Raw genomic sequence first — 19490 nt, 5'->3', positions numbered from 1 at the left:
GGTTCTTCTCTGCTGGAGAAGAGAAGGTCTGGAGTAAGACCAAACCTTCCTGCTCTGTCTGTGAAATTAATTGCTCAGAGGCTTCTGAGCATTAATAGTCTATAGGTTATTCTAAAACAAATTTGTATTTTCTTATATAAAGTTTAAGACTCCTGATCAATTGAATAATCACAGAATCACAGAATGGCCGAGTGGGAAGGGACCTCTGAAGATCACCCAGTCCAACCCCCTGCAGAGCAGGATCCCCTAGAGCACCTTGTGCAGGATGGCATCCAGGCGGGTTTTGAATATCTCCAGAGAAGGAGACTGCACAACCTCTCTGGGCAGTCTGTCCCAGTGCTCTGTCACCCTCCCAGTAAAGAAGTACCCCCTCATATTCAGATGTACCTTCCTGTGCTTAAATCAAGAGACTGTTAGTTTGCATAGAATCGTAAAGGTTGGAAAAGCCCTCCAAGATCATGTGGTCCAACCGTCCCCCAACCACCAATATCACCCATATGTCCCCAAGCACCACGTCCAACCTTTCCTTAAACGCCCCCAGGGACGGTGACTCCACCACCTCCCTGGGCAACCCGTCCCAATGCCTGACTGCTCTGTCTGAGCAGAAATGTCTCCTCATTTCCAACCTGAACCTCCCCTGGCACAACTTGAGGCCATTCCCTCTAGTCCTATCACTAGTTATCTGTGAGAAGAGGCCGACCCCAGCTCCCCACACCTTCCTTTCAGGTAGCTGTAGAGCAATAAGGTCTCCCCTGAGCCTCCTCTTCTCCAGACTAAAATCTGTAGAAGGGGAGTGTGTGGCCATGACTTAGAGAAATGGCATTTGCTGGTTTAATGGACTGGTCTTAGAACAAGACTCCAGAGTGCTAGGCCACCCACCTGAAACTTTAGTGCCCACTTGTTTCCCTCTCTCACAAATTGCCTGCCTGAAGACAAGTTCCTGGAATGCCTCAGACACTTTCTCTTAGCCAAAACTCAATGAATCACTTTGAAGACTTTTTCTTTTCCAGCACATTTACTTGTTGAGACCCAGGGTACTCCAACATCTTTTTGAAGCCCATGTTTCAGTATAACCCAGCAAAACTCTGGGTTATACTATATAATTCCTATATAATTCCTCTCTGCCCTGTACAAAGAAGGCATTGTGATTTGGGAAGAGCTCTCTGCTAGACAAGAGTATTCACTCCCCAAAGGATGAATAAAACCATATAATTTCAGTTAATTCAAAGCTGAAGGGAAGAAAGAAATTATTTTGTTTTTCAGATGTGTAAGAGTCATATAGATGCTGTAGTGACAGTGCCTACACAGATGAAGAGTTTTATTTCTGTTTGTGCTCCTGACTCACTGTTTGATCTGTGGCAGTTCACTGCATTACTCTGCCTCATCTTCTCACCTATAGAAAGGAATGACAGGGGCACACTTGGCTGGTGCAGGTACACTGAAGATGGATTGGTTTTATTTCTGTGAAGTGATTTGTCATCTTTCAAAGAAAAAACGCCTCTTTAGACGTAATGGTTACCTTTCTTTGAAGGATTTCACTCAGTGTTCATGTGCAGTATGTCACCATTGGAATCCGAAATGTTTAAAGTATTGGGACTGTAGCAAGTCAAAGAGGGAATATAAAAGTGGCAGGTTTGATGGGCTTAGTAGTGTGTTAAAAACATACGAATGCTGTTTTTAATAGGTAGTGGTTGCTTTGAAATGTTTATAATGCCTGTAGGCCGCCACTTTTCTCCCTTAGTCTGAAAGATTTGCAGATGCGCCGTATCCCCCATGAGTGAAAATTAAAGGTGATCTCTGCCTCCTGTTACCATGAAGTTCTCATTCTGATGGAAGTTTGGGAACAGAGACTGATTACTGCAGTCCCTGTCATCATCAGTGCTGGCTGGCTGATTTCTGGGCTTTGTGCTTTCTTCAGGACTGCATTTTAAGCCTGGAAGTCAGAGGGCTGGTTTTAATGGAGCTAAGAGAAACACATCCTTTGTCATTACACGTAAAACCATTTTGGAGAGAATCTGTGTTTCCTGTTGAAAATGGGTAAGGGTTCACAAATCAAGAAAGGTGGAAAACTCCATTTCTAGGAAATCAGTGCTCAGCCAACAGAGCTGAACAGCAAATAGCATGGGCTTTTCTCCAGCCTGGACTTGGTTTCTTTGTTCTGCTTCTTTTCAGCCGGAGTGAAGTTCAGAGTCCTTGAACAGCAGGATGGAAAACCTCTTCGACTCCTTATGCAGGTGAGTCACTTGTGCCCTCAGTGACACTTTCTGCTGTACTCATCCCCTTGGACTGACCCCAACATCCTTCTCACTTCTAGGGTTCTGAACTGGTCCCATGACTTGGTCTCTCTTTTATGAAGACCCCAATTAAAAAAAAATTCAGCTGTAAAGTGCTAAAACAAGGGAAATACTTTTCACATTGCAATGCTTGGCTGCTTTTTTTCTGTTCTTTTTAATACCCTGCTTGACTCATCAGTTTAGAGACAATGCAGTGTCCTGTGTGATGTGAAATGAAATGTGAGAAACACGAAGCTCTCTTACTTCTGTAATTAAAACTTCACATTAGTATCACTGCACTTTCAGTCTGTATGCAGCTGCACCCTAATACTTGCTGAACACTGAGAGAAGCAAAAGAAGACAGCTAAACCATTCAGATTGAAAGACAGTAAAGGGCTAGGAAAAGATTTTCCTTTCCAGATGTGTTGAAAAGTCATAGCTGTTCTGTGATGCAGTCAGGATGAGTGCATGGGAGAGAGAATAGAGGGAAGGGCCTCCTGTTATTCTCCTGAGTTGACTCTGGCAAGGTGTATAGGAAAAGGTTACCTGCACTTTTGTAACACTGCATTTCCACGCTCTGTCGCCAGATATAATAAAACAATTTTTTTCTGAAAAGAAATGATGTGATGGTAGCAGTGGAGTTGTCATTATGCTTTCAGGAGTGATTGTGAAACTCGTATTTCTTGACTTTGCAGGAATACTGCTGTATCACAGCATCACTTTTCTTGCTTATCCGAGGAGGAAAGTGCGAGAGGCAGTGTACAGAATTTATAAAAAAAACATTCGCACACTGGTGGAATGTGTGGGAAGGAATTAACCATGGCTTCCCAGTTCTTTTGCTTTTTCCATCAGCGGTCTAGTCCTCACCCTATTTCAGCATAGGTCAGATCTGCACAGAACTGGCACATCATCTAGCAGTGATTCAAAAGGGAATCCCTTCAGCAGATGTCTTCTGGGGCGAAACTAGCATTTTCAAAGCATGTTGTCTTCCCACTTCCTTAGTTCCGGTAGGATAGTGGTGTACGAACCAGAATCTATCATTCTCCGTGCCCAGAAGAGTCCATAAAAAGGAAACTGTGGACACCAGTGGTGAGGCACAGGAGCAGCTGAACAGACAGTTTGGCACCAGCGTGTTTGTGAGCTAAGGTAGATGGCTTCTCCAGAGCAAAAATATCAGGCCTTAGATAGAGAGCAGAGGCAGTGAATCATATGAATATGATGAATTTTCCTTGGACCACTGCAGAAAGATCCTTTTGCTATCTAGAATATAGCATAAGTCATCATTTCAAGATGTGGAAGTGCTTTAGTGGATGTCTCTTTTGGCCTTCTGTTCAAATAATAATGAGCACAGCATCAGTAAAGGCACTTTTTTGTTCTCTTTGTGCTGGTGGAAATGAAAAATAGGCTTATGTCAGAAATTCTGCTGAATATACCACTTTATGATAGGTCTTTTGAGAGGAAAATCTAAAAAGCCTATTTTTAAGTGACATGCTAAAATTCTTACCTATGGTACATGGTGATGCTCTTTTCTATATATTGCACAGTGGCTTTGTCCCCTCCCCATATGGTGGCCCTGTAGAAGCATGCGTGATGGCAGTAGGGTCATATGCATGTAACTGTGCCCCAAATGATTTAAGCTATAGGTGACTGATACGTTCACAGCTGCCCTTTGGGGCACTGGTAATGGATTAGAAATCAATAATGCTGGTTTTGAGCATTCATGTTCAGCTTGTGGTTCAGCCAAGTGATTATTTTTGCTTTTAAGGTAGTGTCGCTGGAATGCAAAGTCCAGGCATAGGCAGGCAGAGGGTAGGGGATGATATTTCCATTCCAAATGCTACTTAATTTCTCCAGGAGTTCTTACGTAGTTCAGTATTTTCGTTAGTGTTTAAAATCATTCGTTTTGGTACACAAGAAGAAATATTTCTGGCAGCATGGCTCAGCTGACTGATAGCCCAGTGAGAAGACACGATGTGTTTAATTCATCTGTATATCTTCTGCCAGAAATGTCATCTTTCACAGCACTTGCTTTGAAAAGGGTTAAGCAAAAGAGGAAAGGAAAAGGGGACAGTTCTTTTATGAAACAAGGGGAGCACATTATATCAGGATATCGTATAAATTTGAACTGCAATAATTGCATAAAAGGACCTCATATTGCCACTTCACTAATAACCATTTGCTTTTGTTTTGGTTGTTCCCATTTATCATAGGAGAGACAGAAATATATATTGCACTGGGCTGAAATTTCTTGTTACTTCTCAGTAGGCAAGTGTTACCACTCAGCATCATCACTGCCTAGAGATGATTTTCAAGGATAAACATGTCCAAACGTTCCAGCCCACGTTGCTAATAGCCAGGGGCAGGTACACTGTGCATCTCCCTCATATAGCAGCAGTTCCTGTCCTCCTCCAGTATGTTCTCACTTAAAGCATACTGTTTTGTGTAGAGTTGATGAAATAAGCAGAAATAGTTACTCAAGTTTTACTGGTTATAGTGGTGATGTGTTTTTTAATTGGGGCAGGGGAAGGTTTCTTTGGTCTTTTTTTTTTTTTTTAAGCTGTCTGTGACCACAATGTGATTAGGTTGGTTACAGTCATGCATAACATCCAATAAATGCTGTGGTCAGTCCTTGGCCATAAGGCTGTAGAGTGTGTTTGAAATATGAGCTGCGGTAGTTTGGGTTACACATACCTCAGGTGGAATGAGCTCAGCTCTTGGGTTTCTGGTACAAATGTTCATTTTGATGGCATTCAGAACCAGCTTTCTGTGGATCTGTTTGAATCTGTGTTCCCACAGCTGGACCCCACTGGCTCTTCTTTGGCTTCTCTCAGCCTCTGTGAGCTGCTGCTGTGACTTTTTTTTTCCTAAACTTCTTAGGGATGCTTCTGGACACAAGCATTTTCTTCTTGTCCTTCAACAATATTGTACTTTGAAACAATAAAGACTTGGCAAAGGTCTCCGAGACCAATTCTAGTGACGTCTTTGCTTAATTGCTGTCTTCTGGAGCTCCATCTCTTAGTTTATCCTTCCCCTCTTCTTGAACACCAGATAGGTGAAGCAAATTGGTGGTGTAAGCAAACTCCCAGAAATCTGGTCACTCTTCAGTGGGCAAAGGAAATATTCAGCTTCTGACAAAGTAGTGACTGTGTGTGGTTTTTTGCTGCCTCTATCCTTTTCGTGTCTGGATTTTCTACCAGAAATTATAGTCTCTTCTTTCACGCATCTGCATGGTTTGTTCCAGAATAACTGGACCCTTTCACTAGAGGAGGATATCCTTCCACATGCTTCTGTTGCCCCTTCTCCAGCTAACAGATCTGTCTGACTCCCCCATCTTCCAAAAGACCAACACAGCAATTTTGTGACCACAGTCAGAGGCTACGAGCTTGTGTAGGTAGGGACTGCAGGCAGATCATTTTCGGGATGGTGATTGAAATCAAATTGAAAACTATGAACTCAGCCAAAGAGACTTAATTTTAAATGGTAATGAGCAGCCCTTTGTGTGGTCTGTGTACTGTTCTGCTGGAAGATGATTCCACCACGTGTTGAAGAAGTGATACCATGTTCAGCTTAAAGTGTAGCTGTGGGCCGAGGACTTAGCGGCTTAAAGTAGTAGGCCAGTAAAAGAGATGGCTTAAGTGACACGTTATAGTTCTTACAAGTCGTAGTGCATCCCCAAAGGAGTATTGCATCTGCAGTGGGAGGTCCCCATCTCTCCAACCACTACAGCCTCTTAACAGGGTGACAGTCCCACACCCTTGTAAACTGAGCAGCGCTCTCAAATCCTTCAGATGTTTGCATCTGCTTCTCTGCTCGGAAATTATTTGAATAATACTCCTTGCCAAGCTCGGTTTGTTAATGTTTCAGTGCATTGTTCAAGGCTAAATAGATGTAACTAGCCAGAGAGGGAGTTTGACATTTTGTGAGTAGTGGTGTTGATGTTCTAACAGAGGCCGGTGCTATGCCAAAGTCACACTTGCCTGCCTCAACTGCCTGTACCTCCTGCTTTAACGCATTTTCTTTGTTGCTGTCCCTCTTTCTCCTCCTCATAGATCAACCCTCTGTCGTATGGCAGTGTGGTACAGACATACAGGCTGCCTACGTACAGCTGTTACCCTAAGGATTCCTGGACATCCCTCTGCAAGAAGCTGTTCCTTGGAGAGCTGATCTACCCTTGGAAACACAAAGGAGAGAAGCAGGACTAAGCAAAGCAGAAGAGCCAGGACTGAAAGGCTTGGTCAGAAAAACGTACTGACTCCTAATGCTTTTGGACCAAAGGTATCTCAGAGCCAACAGCTGCTGGATCCCTTTAATTAGATTTTGTTAATGTGGGAGGGGCTGAATTCTTAAAAGCAAGTATTTTTAAACATTGTTCTTCAACTTTCCCCTTCCCCTACACGATGTTTGAGCTGGTTGGTTTCCAGGCTGTTTCTTGTTAACGTGGTGTTATCCTACCCGCGATGTCTGCCTGCTGGCACCAGGGGCTAATGATTTTTTTCTGATGCAAAAGGTGAAACCCATCAGTGCCTCATGGAACCAGCATTTAATGTAATCAAGGAAGTACCCCTTGAATGGTTTCATGCTGTATATATCTTTCCATGTAAGTTCACAGGGTCATATGAACCAGCCCTTCAGGTGGTTCAAAGTCACAATGTTGAGGTGCATTCTACCAAAGGGCATTTTGGACCTTTTATGCTTCAGCATTCAAGCCAGCTGATCAAAGTGAACATGGAGGATCAGCTTTTAGAGTCACACACTGAAAATTGTACAGTGGGATTATTCAGGTTCAGGGGATATTTATTCTTTTCCTTTTGGTTGGGCTTGGATTCCGCCCCCCGGCCAGTGGAGCACCAAAGCAGGTGTGAGCATAGAAACAATGGGACTGGAGGCCCAAAAACATAGACTGTGGTTCATTTGTGCCTACATGAAACACAGAGGATCTCATCGACGTTTTTCAAAAGCAAATCTGGGGAGAGCTGAGCCCTGAGCTGACACCAGAACTGGAAGTGCAGGGCGCACAGCCTCAAACCCCAGCCTGCCCAGGCTGACACGGCAGCGAGCCGTGGTAGCTGAGAGCTCAGGGCCCTGCCAAGGCTCAGGGCTTCTTTCTCAGTTGCAGTCCAAGGCAAACACAGCTTTGCTGAGTCCAGCTCCGGCTGTGGTGTCTGCCAGAGGACTGCAGCAGCCCAGCTTGGTATGCAGCTCAAGCAGCGCAGGGAAGTGTGTGCTGGGTTCCCTTGCAGGGTCAGTACATCTCCCTGTTTCTCAGGGCCCAGATGAGAGCCTCTTGTGCTGCCTCATCTTTTGCACGTTCTGGTGGTCAAAGAGATTTTGAAGTGATTTCAGATGAGGTATTTAAAGCCACTTCTTTCCCTGTAACTGTAGACACATTTGTCTCAGGAGGATTTTCCTGCTTTGGATGCTACCTCTGCAGTGCAGCAGTGACTGGCTTTTCTGCATCCTGTTCTGACTGTGTGCTTATTTTAACATCTGTTCCCCTTCCCAGTGAGTCTTCTCTTCCCTGTCTTGGGGAGAGTGCTTCTGTGTACAAGAGTGTGATGTCCCGCTGTGTACTTTGCTGTTGTGCAGACAGTTTTATACAATCGTTACCTGAAAGTAAACAGACTCTGGGTCTGCGAGCTCCTCCTGCCCTGACTGAAACAGTGATGTAGTGTCACGGCACCCTGCTGCTGCTTTGCACTCCCCAAATGGCTGCGTTAAATGGCATGCTGGATCCTTTCCTCGGCCCCAGAAGGCTCTGTTTGTCCAAGGGCACAGAGGACAGACAAGGAGGATGTGTGTGTTGTGGCGGTCTGCACCTCCACTCGCAGGTTAAGAATTTCCTACCCCAGCCCCATGTCTCGTCTGTGTGCCTGGAGACAGCGCAGAAGAGAAGGATTACAGCCCCAGGAATGTTGGCTGCTTTACAGCATCCCTGGCAGGTACATTTCGTTTGTCTGTAGCTGCTAACAGCCGCTGGCAGTGCAGCCACTGCCTCTGCAGTCTTAGCTTGATGGAAAGAAAATGAAGCTCTGTAGGCAAGTGTTTGGTCCAGACATTCCTTAGCAGGCAAGCACAGAAGCTGCCCAGGTCTTGCAGTTTTCTTAAGGGCATGGTGAGGGAAGGCAGCATTGCACAGGCACTGCTACCAAAAGGTGATGATGTGGTTCCTTCGTCCGGGGCCCGGGTGGCAAAAAGCCTCTCCGCCACTGTTGCCGCCTCTGGCTCTGGATGGGCCATCATTAGCTGCAGAAACTGGAGAGATTCTTGTTGTTCTTTAAGGATCAGTGCTTAAAACTCATGTACAAATACAGTATCTTCTTTTGGAACTTTGTTGTCTGAGTATTTCTTCCACTCCAGGTTTGACTAGGTGTGGGCTCTGATCCATTTAGTGGGTGAAGGGTCTGAGAAATGTTTTGTACTTCAGCTTAAGTCACCGTCCTGGAGAGCCAGCCTTACCTGCCACTCAGCAGGGCAGGTTTATATTTTACCTCCTCTTGTGTTTCCATTGGAGTAATTCAACGATATTCCCCCTGCTTCCTCCCATGCCTGCATAGTTTGGCTTACTAACTGCTGAGGGACACTTTATTATTTTTGGTACTGTGGAAATACTGTTTCTAATATCCTGGCTTTTGAAATTTCTCTGTAAGACAAAACAGCTCGTGATGGTCCTGATCCTGGCTGTCCTTTGGGATCGAGTGACCTGAAAGCATCAGGGACAGCACAAAACAGCAAATGTGACCTTCCTATTGGGAACCTGCCAAGCATGTCAGACATTCCAGCACTGGGTCTGTTCGCTAACGTCTGGTACTGACTCTGGGGAGGATGAGATATCAAAGGGACAAAAAGCTTCTCCACGAACTGAAGCCTGAATCTTCTGTGACCTGAAGTAGCCCAGCTGGAAGTAACAGCCCCCGGTGGGTGCGATTCTCCAGTATCAGGCAGAACCAGTGCCTGAGCTGTCCTGCTGCTTCTGGTACTTGGCGTTCTCCTTGCCTGTGATGGTGTCCGAGCCTGTGAGTTTCTTCTGCTGGATATTTGCCACGTCTCTGTTCTTCCTTTCCAGTCACTAATGTGAAGTAGCCTTCCCCCACCCTTTTCCGATTCTGCGCGGAGACATTACAACAACTTAGCAGACATCCTGCTCAGGAACATATGACCTTATGGCATCTCTAATTAGAAGGTGGGATCAGCATCGTCTTCTACAGCAGTGCAGGCTGGCATTTCCCTGGGGAAGAGACTGCTGATAAGGTTATGGCACTAATTTATTGTGCCATAACTTACAGCAGGCAGCAAGCAGTCTTTGCCAACCATCATTCAAAGACTGTAATCTTGCAGGCTTTTTTATAATACTGCATTTCCTTATTATTATTATTATTTCTTTTACCTTTTGTTTTCCAGTGCTGGAACAACATTTGATTTGCCTCTTTACATAGGCATGATTTTTGCGAAGGAAAATGTAACTCACTGCATGTAAAACTCCATCCTAGGTAGAAGTTCTGCCTCTGAGAAATACTTTCCTTTCCTAACCAGAATAGCATGTGACGATGCTGAAAGGAAATCTCGGTAATTACACTGCACCGAAGACTCTGTTTATGGTTTTGGGAGGCTTCCCTGATCCTGCAGCTAGACTGTGCCTTATTCTCCTGGCACATACAAATAAATTGTCAGACCCACAGAAAACGAGCATCGCACGTACGTATAACCCACGCGTTGGCTCGCAGTTAGCAGGGAGCAGACCAGTGCAGTACGCAGATATCCCTGAAGCCAGCGGGAGGGCAGGGCATGGTGACTCCCGCTTAGCTCTTGCACCCAAAGGAGCCGTGTCAGCCTCACTGGCATTGTGCAACTCCACAATTAAAATTGACACATGGCACAGAGTGTGTGGGTCTTAAGCTCTGAGAATACCTTGCTTAGCATGGGAGTAGCTCCTGTCCTTTAGGGACAGGGCAGTCTGTCTGCCTGCCCAAGCAGCTCTAATTTCACAGAGGATCCACACGGGTAGGCAGTTTTCTTCTGTTTAATAGTGTGAAATTAAAGCAGGCAAATCTCCTGTTTGTCATCACGCAGATAATGAGTTGCTTTCCTTCTGCCATGTGTCGCCTGATCCCAGTGCTGCGACAACACCTTCTTCCTTATCTCAAGCCCTTACTGATTTACTCTGTGCCCAGACCTGGTGATTACACCGTCATGAATCACAGGGTAGCTGAAGTTGGAATGGGGCTGTGGACCTGGTCCAACGCCCCTGCTCAGGCAGGGCCACCTGCAGCGGGTTGCCCAGGACCGTGTCCAGACAGATTTGACAATCTCCCGGGAAGGAGACCCCACAACTTCCCCGTGCAACCTGTGCCAGTGCTCAGTCACCACGAATAAGTGTTCCTGATGTTTAGGCCATTTCACGTGGTTTAATTCATGCCCACTGCCTCTTGTCCTGTTGTTACGTTATGCTGAGCTAGGAGACATTATAACTCAAATCTCCTCAGCGATTTTGAAGGGTATGCAGTCCTATGTTGTCTCTGTTCCTGAGCAGTCCTGTTCAGGGATCCCTTCATTTGGGCAGTATCAAAGCCCTGCATGGTCACCGAGGCCTTCTTGCTCGGTCAGTTACCTGCCCTGCTCCTTGGCAGCGTTTCTGGACCTGGTAGCAGAGTGCTTGCACTGCAGCCAAGCTCACTGCCTGCGCTGAGCAGAGCGGGAACCCTGAGGGCCGTGGGGCAGAATCCCCGAGGCTGGCAGTGTGTGAGGCTGCACGGAGCTGGGAGCTGCCTTTGCGCGGTGCTCTGGGGCTCTCCGTGGGTACTCCGTGGCAGTATGCTGGTGAATACAGCGGGGACGTGCCTGGATTTCAGCAGATTCATCTGCACGACATGAGGCCACCGGGCTTTCCAGCTCGTTCAGGATCTTCCAGGTTGTATTCCACTGTGCAGGATAAACGTGTTTAGAGCAATCCAAACCCTATGTGAACAGCTGATCTCCCTTCCCAGATGGGAACGGTGCACCCATCCCATCTCCTTTGCATCTGGCCCACCTTTTTTCACTGGGAGCTGAAGAGTTGCTCAGAGAACCTGTCCCGTGAGCCCTGGTGGCAGCTGGCAGCCTCCCTCCAGCGCTTGCCCACGTCAGGGCACAGACCTCAAACCCAGCACGCGCCGGCTGCCTGCTTACTGTCTCAGCAAGCTGCGTGTGAGGAGGCTGCATGCAGTTATAAATGCTGAAAGCAACAGGATGTAAACCCTTCGTTTCTAAATGTGTGCTGTGGCACAGAAAGCAGGCGGCGGTGCTGGGTACGCTGCGTGCCCAGGGAAGCAGAGGCGCCAGAGCCCGGGCTGTGTCCAGCAGGGGTGGAGGGAGGCTGCATGCGCATCTCCTGTCCGTAGCAGTATTTAAGAAGCATCTGGGACTGGGGAAGTTCATGAGAACTTCACCACTGTTGTAGTCAATCCTTCTACTTACAGTCTTTTCAGTTTTAAAATATTTTTTGAAGTTCTGAAACATTTGCACTTTAATTAAACGTGTGTGTTTGCATGTGAACATCAGAGACGATGAGGAAGTCTCATGTGCTGGTTAAACAGCACCGGCCCATTTTCTGTTTGCATTCGCATCAGCTACCAAGTGCTAAGCAGGAGCAAAGTGCTCACATAGCAGCAAGACAGCGTTTGCTTTAAAATGCCCCTGTTAGCACCATTCAAAGCAGTGACTTCCTTCCTACCACAGCCGTCCAGCTCAGCAGCTCAGTAAGCAGCTCTGCTGTGTGCCCATCCCAGCACCATTTGTGCAAAGGCACGGCGATGCTCGCGGGGCTCGTACCTGCTGGTCCACGTGCGGTGGGGACCAGAGAGGTTCTGCAGGTGCTGCTGGGTGACCATATAGGGATGGAGATGTTTTTTTCTGCTGACAGGTGTGGATTTTTTGGTTAATTAAACCTTTTAATCGGAACTTAATTGGATTTTGATTACACTGGAATAAAGATGTTGGGAGAAAAATCAAGCTCTTCCCTCTTGTTTCTGCATGCCGACCCCCTGTGTGGATGCCTACAGCAGCAGCTGGTGCTGCGGGGATGGAGCAGGGAGGCTGCGGGAGGGCTGGGCTGTTCCCCCCGGCCTGGCCGCGATCTCTGCTCCCCGCACACGCGGGGTAATTCACTGCTCACCCAGCTGAGTGCTCTGCTGAGGCCAGATCACAAAAGCCTTGCAAGGAGGAGCACCGATCCAGCAGATCCTGCCCCAGCACTGGGAGATGGTCAAGGCGCTGCTCCACCAGCAGCTTTCTCTGCGGCTCAGTTTTCTGCCAGCTCGTCTGTACAACATGTTGAGGTGAGAGGCAGGGCCGAAGGGGACAAGCTGCACCACCTGAGAAGGAATATGTGCCATGCCTGGGAACGGGGGGTGCTTGGGGCTGCTCCTCTCCTTTCCACATTAGAGCAGCCAACACCCTTGAATTTACTCCTCCTCTTCTTCTTCCTCTTCCTCCTCTTCTTTTTCTTTTTTCTTTTTCTCTTCTTTTTTCCTTTCCCTATTCTTCAGCAGCTTGCACCAGCTGGGCAGGGTGCGGCCAGCTGGGTGCACGGCCACAATAATGTCCCTGCAGCAGCAAGCGGCTGCTGGGGTCACCCCGCGGCATCTGCCTGACCTCGTGCTGCTGGGATCATCTGGAGCCACCTGGGTTGCCTTCTCCTCTCCCACGGGGATTACCGTCAGCGTGGGATCTGGTTGGTTTCCCACCATCCCACCAGGGGGATGAGGAGCACTCCAATAGCCATAAACCTCGGCTCGAGGGTTGGCCTTGGAAAGAGCGGCAGGACTGAGGTGGAGAGGCAAAGAAAAGAGAAGCAAACTCGAGGAGATCCCTGCCTGGCCTCTTCCTCCCGCCTGCGCCCCGCAGCTTTGGATGGGGTGGGCTGGGAGCAGCAACGCGGGGAATGACTTCTCGCCTCTCCTGGGCGATCAGTCCTGCCTGCCGGCCGTGCACGGGGCCCCTCTGCCTGCAGCGCTCGCCCAGCCCGGCCCCTGCCTTCAGCCAGGGCCCCCGCAGTCCTGCCTGCCCCTGCTCCCCGGGGACGGGCCTGGCAGCGGCTGCTCCAGATCAAGTCAGCTATTTCATGGGTCGTCTGCTACGGGACGTCTGCTTTTTCATGGGTCTTTTGCAGGCGCTGGGGCAGCCAGGCTGCTGAGGGCTGCGTTTGGGATGACCCAAACCAGGCAGCGCTGGGTGAGGACGTCTGGGCCTGCTGCGGGGGGATGATTTTGTGCCGCTTTGCGCAGCACATCAGGGCCGCGGCTCCGAGCTGAGCGCTCTGCGCTTCCTCATGCATTTTCAGTGACTGCGGGGAGGTTATTTTAACAAAAGCCTCATCAAAACAAGCCCTCCCAAGGGAGCTGAGATCGTGCGGCTCCGAGGCAGCAAATGAGCTCCAGCCCTTCAGCATGGGGAGGGAGCTGGGCTGGGACCACCGAGGCGGGGGCACGCGGGGCTGGATCCGTGCCCACCGCCAGGCCCCCCAGCTCGCCCCCACCCCTGCCGCAGCGCTGGCTCCCAGCCGCCTGCCAGCCCCTGAACAAAGGCAGCGAGCGCCGTGGGATGTGGCAGCAGGCTCAGCCCGGACAGACAGACACAGACGGACACACCGGAGCGGGGAGAGCCAACCGTGCCCCCGGGGAGCAAGGCACAGAGCTGCCAGCCCCAGGCCGGTGCACGGTGCTCGGGTCTCGGTGCCCAGAGCTCCTCAGCCAGCTGAGGACTGATGCGTTTGTCATTACCCCCTTCTGCTCATTTTGCAGGTTGCCCCACTTCTGGGGCAGTTTTCAAACCCTCGCAGCTGGAGCAGGTTACCTGGGCCTGGTGCCTAGGGACGTGGTTTAGTGGGTGACATTGGTGGTAGGGGGATGGTTGGACCCGATGATCTTGGAGGGCTTTTCCAACCCCAACGATTCTGTGATTCTTTGATTCCTGGCAGAAGGGGCTGCCACGGGGCTGCCCAGCGTCCCTGTGCCTGCAGCTCCTGGCCCAACCCTCGGCAGCTCCCAGGCCCCTGAGCCCCTTCTGACTGCGACGCTCATGGGGCGAGGGGGGGGAGATGGGAGCCGACCGCCCCCGCTCCCTGCCCCAGCACCCCCGCCTCTGCCCCCAGACCCATCCACCCTGATCGCCCTCCTGCTCCACCCAAGGGAATCTGGGGGATGCTCCAGAAATTAAGCAGTGGCGCTAAGTGGAGGGGATTCTCTGAAGCCTTGTAAGGGTTGAGCTCGTTACCCCGTGGGGACGCGCTCCGTCCCCAGCTTCCCCTCGCAGGCTGTCGCAAACCCAGCGGGACCGGCCGCCCTTCCCGCACCTCCGCCCCCACAGCTGCTTGGAAACGACCACAGAAGAGGTTTGGGGGGGCAGGCAGGCAGAGGGGCTGTGAGGCGGCGTGGGGCTGAGCCCCGCTGTGCGGCCAGACCCTGATTCCTGATCCGCCAGAGCCGGAGCAGGCGCTGGGGGGTCCATGGGGTCCCCCTGGGGGGGGGGCATGGGGTCCCTGTGGGGGTCCATGGGGTCCCTCTGGAGGTCCACAGGGTCCCTCGGGGGGGTCCATGGGGTCCCTCTGCACGGGGCTCGCTGGCCCCGCGGGGGCAGCCGGGGGGGGGGGGGACGAGGTGCCGAGCCGCCCCCCGCCGCGCCCCGCCGCCCCCCTCCCGGCCTCGCGTTCCCATCATGCTCCGCCCCGGCGCGTCCCCCTCTTCCCGCCTCCCCCGCCCCCGCAAGGCACGCCGGGACTCGTAGTCCCCCACGGCCCCGCCCGCCCCCTCGCCCGCCCCCGCCCTTCTGGGGGCGGGGCGCGGCGTGACGGACGTGCGGCTCGGCCTATGGCGCGGCGGGCTCCGAGCAGCGGGGCGGGGCCCGGCCGCCGCCTCTCCTCGGGCCGAGCGGGCGCTGCGCGGCGCCAGGCGGAGGCTGCGGCCGTGGTGGCGGCGGCGCGGCCCGGCCCGGCCCCGGGGCGCCCGGCCGCGGAGGTGAGCGCCCGGCGCGGGGCCGGAACCGGGGCCGGGGCCGGGGGGTCGGGGCCGGGGCGCGGCGGGGCTCTGGGGGCGGGCGGGGCCGGGCCGGGCCGGGCTCGGCGCCCCGGGGCGGGCGGCGGGGCGGCTTTGTCGGGGCGGCGCTCGGCGCTCCCCGTCCTCCTCGCGGGCGTCCTCCCCCCGCAGGTCCCGCAGGAGATGGGAGGCGAGCGGAGCGAGGGCTGAGCTCCGCGGGGCACGCGCGAGCCGGGCCCCGGAGCCGAGGCTGCCCCCGGGCCCGGCGGCGCAGCCTGGAATGCGGCCTGCGCCTCCCGGCGGAGCGAGGGACGATGGGGACGCAGGGCAGCCCGGTGAAGAGCTACGACTACCTGCTCAAGTTCCTGCTGGTGGGGGACAGCGACGTGGGCAAGGGGGAGATCCTGGAGAGCCTCCAGGACGGGGCGTCCGAGTCCCCCTACGCCTACAGCAACGGTGAGCGCGGCGCCGCTGTCGGCAGCGCGGGGCTGGGTGGGTTGGGTTGGGTTGGGTTGGGTTGGGTTGGGTTGGTTTCGTTGGGTTGGGTCGGGCCGTCTTGGGTTGGGTTGGTTGGATCGGGTTTGTCCCTGTCTCCTTACAACGCCGCTCGTCGGGGTGTGCGTTCGTGGCGGCGGGGAGGCCGCCGCTGCTCGCGGGGTTCCCCCGGAGGGTCCGGCGGAGCAGCCGGTGCCCGATGTGCCCGCCCGACGCGCAGATCCCGCAGCTCGGATCTACGGGGCCGTGACCGAGCCGAGCTCTGCCTCCGCGGCCTGCTTAAAGAGCCCGGTCTGCTTTTCCATTATCGCTGCGGGGGTTAATGCGAGGGCTGAGCCGCGCTAAAAGGAAGCGAGGCCCCGTAACAAAAGAACGTGAGCATTTATTTCCACGCCAAAGCTGTTAGGACTTGGTAGCTGGCTGCTGAGCACAGCTTCGTTTGTCCACCTCCTGCAAACATCAGGGCTTATAATGGAGCCCATGACAGACCATTAACTATAGTGTCACAAGACCGTAATTAAGAGCCAAGGAGTGGCGCTGTGCTATTTCCTGCGTCCCTTCGCTGCAGTTAAAGCGTAACACGGCCTGGCAGGGTGCAGGTCCTGGGGTGATATTCAATCTGTCATCCTTCTCCCCAGCCTCGATGCAAAATAATGGCCCCGGGGGCTCGACAGAAGCAATGCAATTCAGATCCTGCCCCAGCGCTGCAGCTGGCCCGAGGGCTGGAGCAGTTGGTGCCCTGTTTTGTCTGTAAACAGGGATCTGGGAGAATCGGGTGCTTCTCAGGGCTTTGAATTGAAGCTGGCTGAACACGGAGCGTAAAGGAGCGGTGTGGCTCGCCTCCCGATGCTGTGCTCGGCCCTCTGAGCTGCTGCCATCTCCGTAGGAGCTGATGCAAGCGCGCACCTGCTCTGCAGATACTCACGGGGAGGCAGTGACTCAGAAGTCAGGGCAGTTGTGAAATTAGAGTAGCAAATTCTGGAACTAGGAGGCTGTGGTATCATTCATCTGTTTGGATGTCTGGCTGCGCTTGTGCGGTTTGCATTCGAGGAGATACTTGGCGCTTGTCAGCTTCCTTGAAGCCTTTGCATCCCTGAAGCACCCGCCTGATCCGGGAGCGACAGAGCTGCTCCCTGGGAGTAACGCTCGCTGCACAGGGAGGGGTGAGGAGCGTAATGGGGGGGGGGGAGGGTGTTGTTTTAAGTGGGGTGTTAACGACGGAGTTGTCTTCCAATAAAAATGTTCTTGACCGTTGTTTTGAGGCTAGTGACGCAGAAATAATGCGGACAATTGGAAAGTGAGTGTGTGGTGGGCTCCTTGATGTACGCGCAGAGCCCAGAGAGCTGTTGCTGTGGCTCTAGCAGGTTTCTCTCTGTACCCGCTGTTTGTAACAACGAAGTAACACTATCTAGTTCTCGAAAAAGAAATCTCAGTGAACTATCATTTTCAAAACCTTCCCTCATCTTCTGTAGGCAATTGAACCTATTCCTAATGAGGGAATTAGGTCACGTGCCGTTTTTATTACGGCAATATATGCCTTGATAGTCTCTGTTGCTTCTGCAACTACATGCCTTTTGGATAATCAGATTGAGCAGCTTTGAAATCTGAGTGAATTTGATACCACAGATATTCCTGACAGCCCTGGCAATCAGGTTTCCTCTGTCTCTGATCAGCTGGGATGTGCGTACTGGCAGGGGAAGCCTCGCCGCGTGCGCTGGCCGTGCCCCGACGGAGACCGGCCCTCGATGCGCAGGCACACGCCTGGTTTTCTCTCTCCAGAAGACGAAACTTGCCCTGATCAGTGTGAAAAGGAGCGTGCTTTAGGTCACATAGTGACGGGGACATGTCTCGGCTCGTGCTCAGATCCCTTGTACCTAACCTGTGTAGGGGAAGGGGTAAGTACGGCACCCATGCACTGTCCCCTTGGGGTCATTTGGCCAAGGACAACTGTTTGGATGCAGGTTTTTGAAATGCAGTGTGAAATACCTTCCTTTTGGCTCTGGGAAGAGACACGTTTTTAAAGCGAAACTCTGTAAATGAAGCCCTGTATCTTTTTCTGCTTATCTGCCGTACACCTGATGTCTAGAAAGGAGTCGGAGGGATTCGTCTTCGCTCCGTGAGCAGTGAGGTGTTGGAGAAGTGGGCGGCTAAGCGATAAGAAAGCCCTTTCTCTGTCAGCATCTCCTTCGTAAGCTCTAAGCAGCAAGGAGCCTCTGCTTGCTCCCATCCAGTTTCTGAAAGCCTGGAGCGCTGTGTGATGAGTCTGGTCTTAAAGCATTGTGGTTGCTTCTCTCTGTCCTCGTTCAGGATCCCAAAGCCCCGCTTCTCAGCGTCGCCTTGTCGCATGGTACCCTGTGCTACGTCAGGCACCAGGCACAGAGCTTCTGGAGGCTTAACAACGGCAGTGTGAACGGAGATCTGGCGTCCAGCTCTCACCTGTGTTCCTCACTAGGGTGCTGCTGAAGCCGCTGAGAGCGTTGGTCTCGAGGAGCATGAGGCTGAGCGTGCTCCCCGTGAGGAGCAGGATCTGTCCCCTTGTGCCGTGTGGCTGGGCGTTGGCACCCCTGCCCCAGGGGGGTTTCTAGCTGAGGTGGAATTCCACTTTGCTGTTTCTTGCTCAGCTTCAGAAAGCCCTAAGCAAGCATTCTCCCTAGTATTTTAGGGAAAATGTGAGCTTTTGGGAGAACGCTACGGTTCTTTCTTCTGAGCTTCCAGTGTTGTCCTTCCCAGCTTTTTCCCCCTCAAATTTCCCAAACCTGCTGCTGTGGAAGCAGGCGGCTGCTCTCAGAGCCCCCCCGCTACTCCTGACAGCTGGAGGACCTCACCGGCGAGCCAAAACCCAAAAGCTTTTCCCTCTCAGCGCTCAGCCGTGCTCCCAAGGTGCAGCAGGCGGGTTTCTAGCCCTGCGGTGGTGTCAGAGCTGACTCGGAGCAGGACTGCGTGCCTTGCTCACAGACAGGAGTCAGCTACATGGCTCGCTTGTCACTTCAGTGCTTTTGGTGCCCCCGAGGGTCCCGTCCTTGCCCTTGCCCCGGTGCTGCAGCAGGACAGGTGGAAGCTGGACGCGGCGGGGCTGCGAGCGCTGAGCTGAGCAGCGGCCTTGTGCTCGTCCGCAGCCGGACCCGGTGCCCTGTCAGCGCCGTGTCACCCATCCGTTCTGGAACATCTCGTTGTTGGTGTGCCGAAACAATCCTGCCAAGCTCGTTAGTTGGCTTGCTGAGGAGGCTGCCCTGCGCCGTGCTGCAGCCCCACGGCCTGACTCACCCGGAGCCGCTGCCCGGCAGGCGCGGATGCCACTACGCCGTGTGGCAAGGTGCTCGGCGTGCACCAGAAATAGGGCCTGGGCTGGCCTCAGCGCTCAGACATGAATGCAATGTGTTCTCTGCTGAGCCTCACGTGATTGAATGCTTTTTCTGTGGCAGAGTCTTCCCCCTCACCTGCTGCTGCTCCCATAGGAGAGGAGAAACGTGTGCTCGGGAAGGAACGGAGCATGTTTCTGAGCAGATGGTTTTGATTGGAAGGGGAATAGATTATTTTTTTTCCTGTTCTCAGTTTGTATTAAGAAAGTCATGGGGAGGGAAGCTTATGTCTGCTGCACTCTGGTCTCCTTACAGCAGCATAGGAAGGCACCACACACAGCCGTGGTCCCGCTGCAGGGCAGGGACGTCACCGGCCCCTCCGCAGGGAGACCCCGTGCCTGGCTGCGACCCCATCCCCA

At 52.3% G+C, this 19490-nt stretch overlaps 2 protein-coding genes across 3 annotated transcripts in view; both read left to right on the top strand.

Annotated features, from left to right (window-relative positions):
- Positions 1–9846, top strand: part of PIGQ (phosphatidylinositol glycan anchor biosynthesis class Q) — a 36495-nt gene extending 26649 nt beyond the window's left edge. The window contains exons 10-11 of one of the 2 annotated variants that reach the window (XM_035548962.2): positions 2173–2234; positions 6323–9846. In XM_035548962.2, coding sequence (XP_035404855.1) covers positions 2173–2234; positions 6323–6475 — 215 coding nt within the window. In that variant the 3' untranslated portion in view covers positions 6476–9846. The remainder of the gene's footprint in view (positions 1–2172; positions 2235–6322) is intronic. The other variant, XM_050713827.1, reaches the window with a different exon arrangement.
- Positions 9847–15182: 5336 nt separating this feature from the next.
- Positions 15183–19490, top strand: part of RAB40C (RAB40C, member RAS oncogene family) — a 33413-nt gene continuing 29105 nt past the window's right edge. Inside the window, exons 1-2 of the mRNA XM_035548924.2 lie at positions 15183–15259; positions 15449–15733. Coding sequence (XP_035404817.1) covers positions 15592–15733 — 142 coding nt within the window. The 5' untranslated portion in view covers positions 15183–15259; positions 15449–15591. The remainder of the gene's footprint in view (positions 15260–15448; positions 15734–19490) is intronic.

This window comes from Cygnus atratus, chromosome 15, assembly GCF_013377495.2.
Source record: "Cygnus atratus isolate AKBS03 ecotype Queensland, Australia chromosome 15, CAtr_DNAZoo_HiC_assembly, whole genome shotgun sequence".
In the NCBI taxonomy this organism is placed as follows: domain Eukaryota; kingdom Metazoa; phylum Chordata; class Aves; order Anseriformes; family Anatidae; genus Cygnus; species Cygnus atratus.
This window is presented reverse-complemented; position numbering and strand designations above follow the sequence as displayed.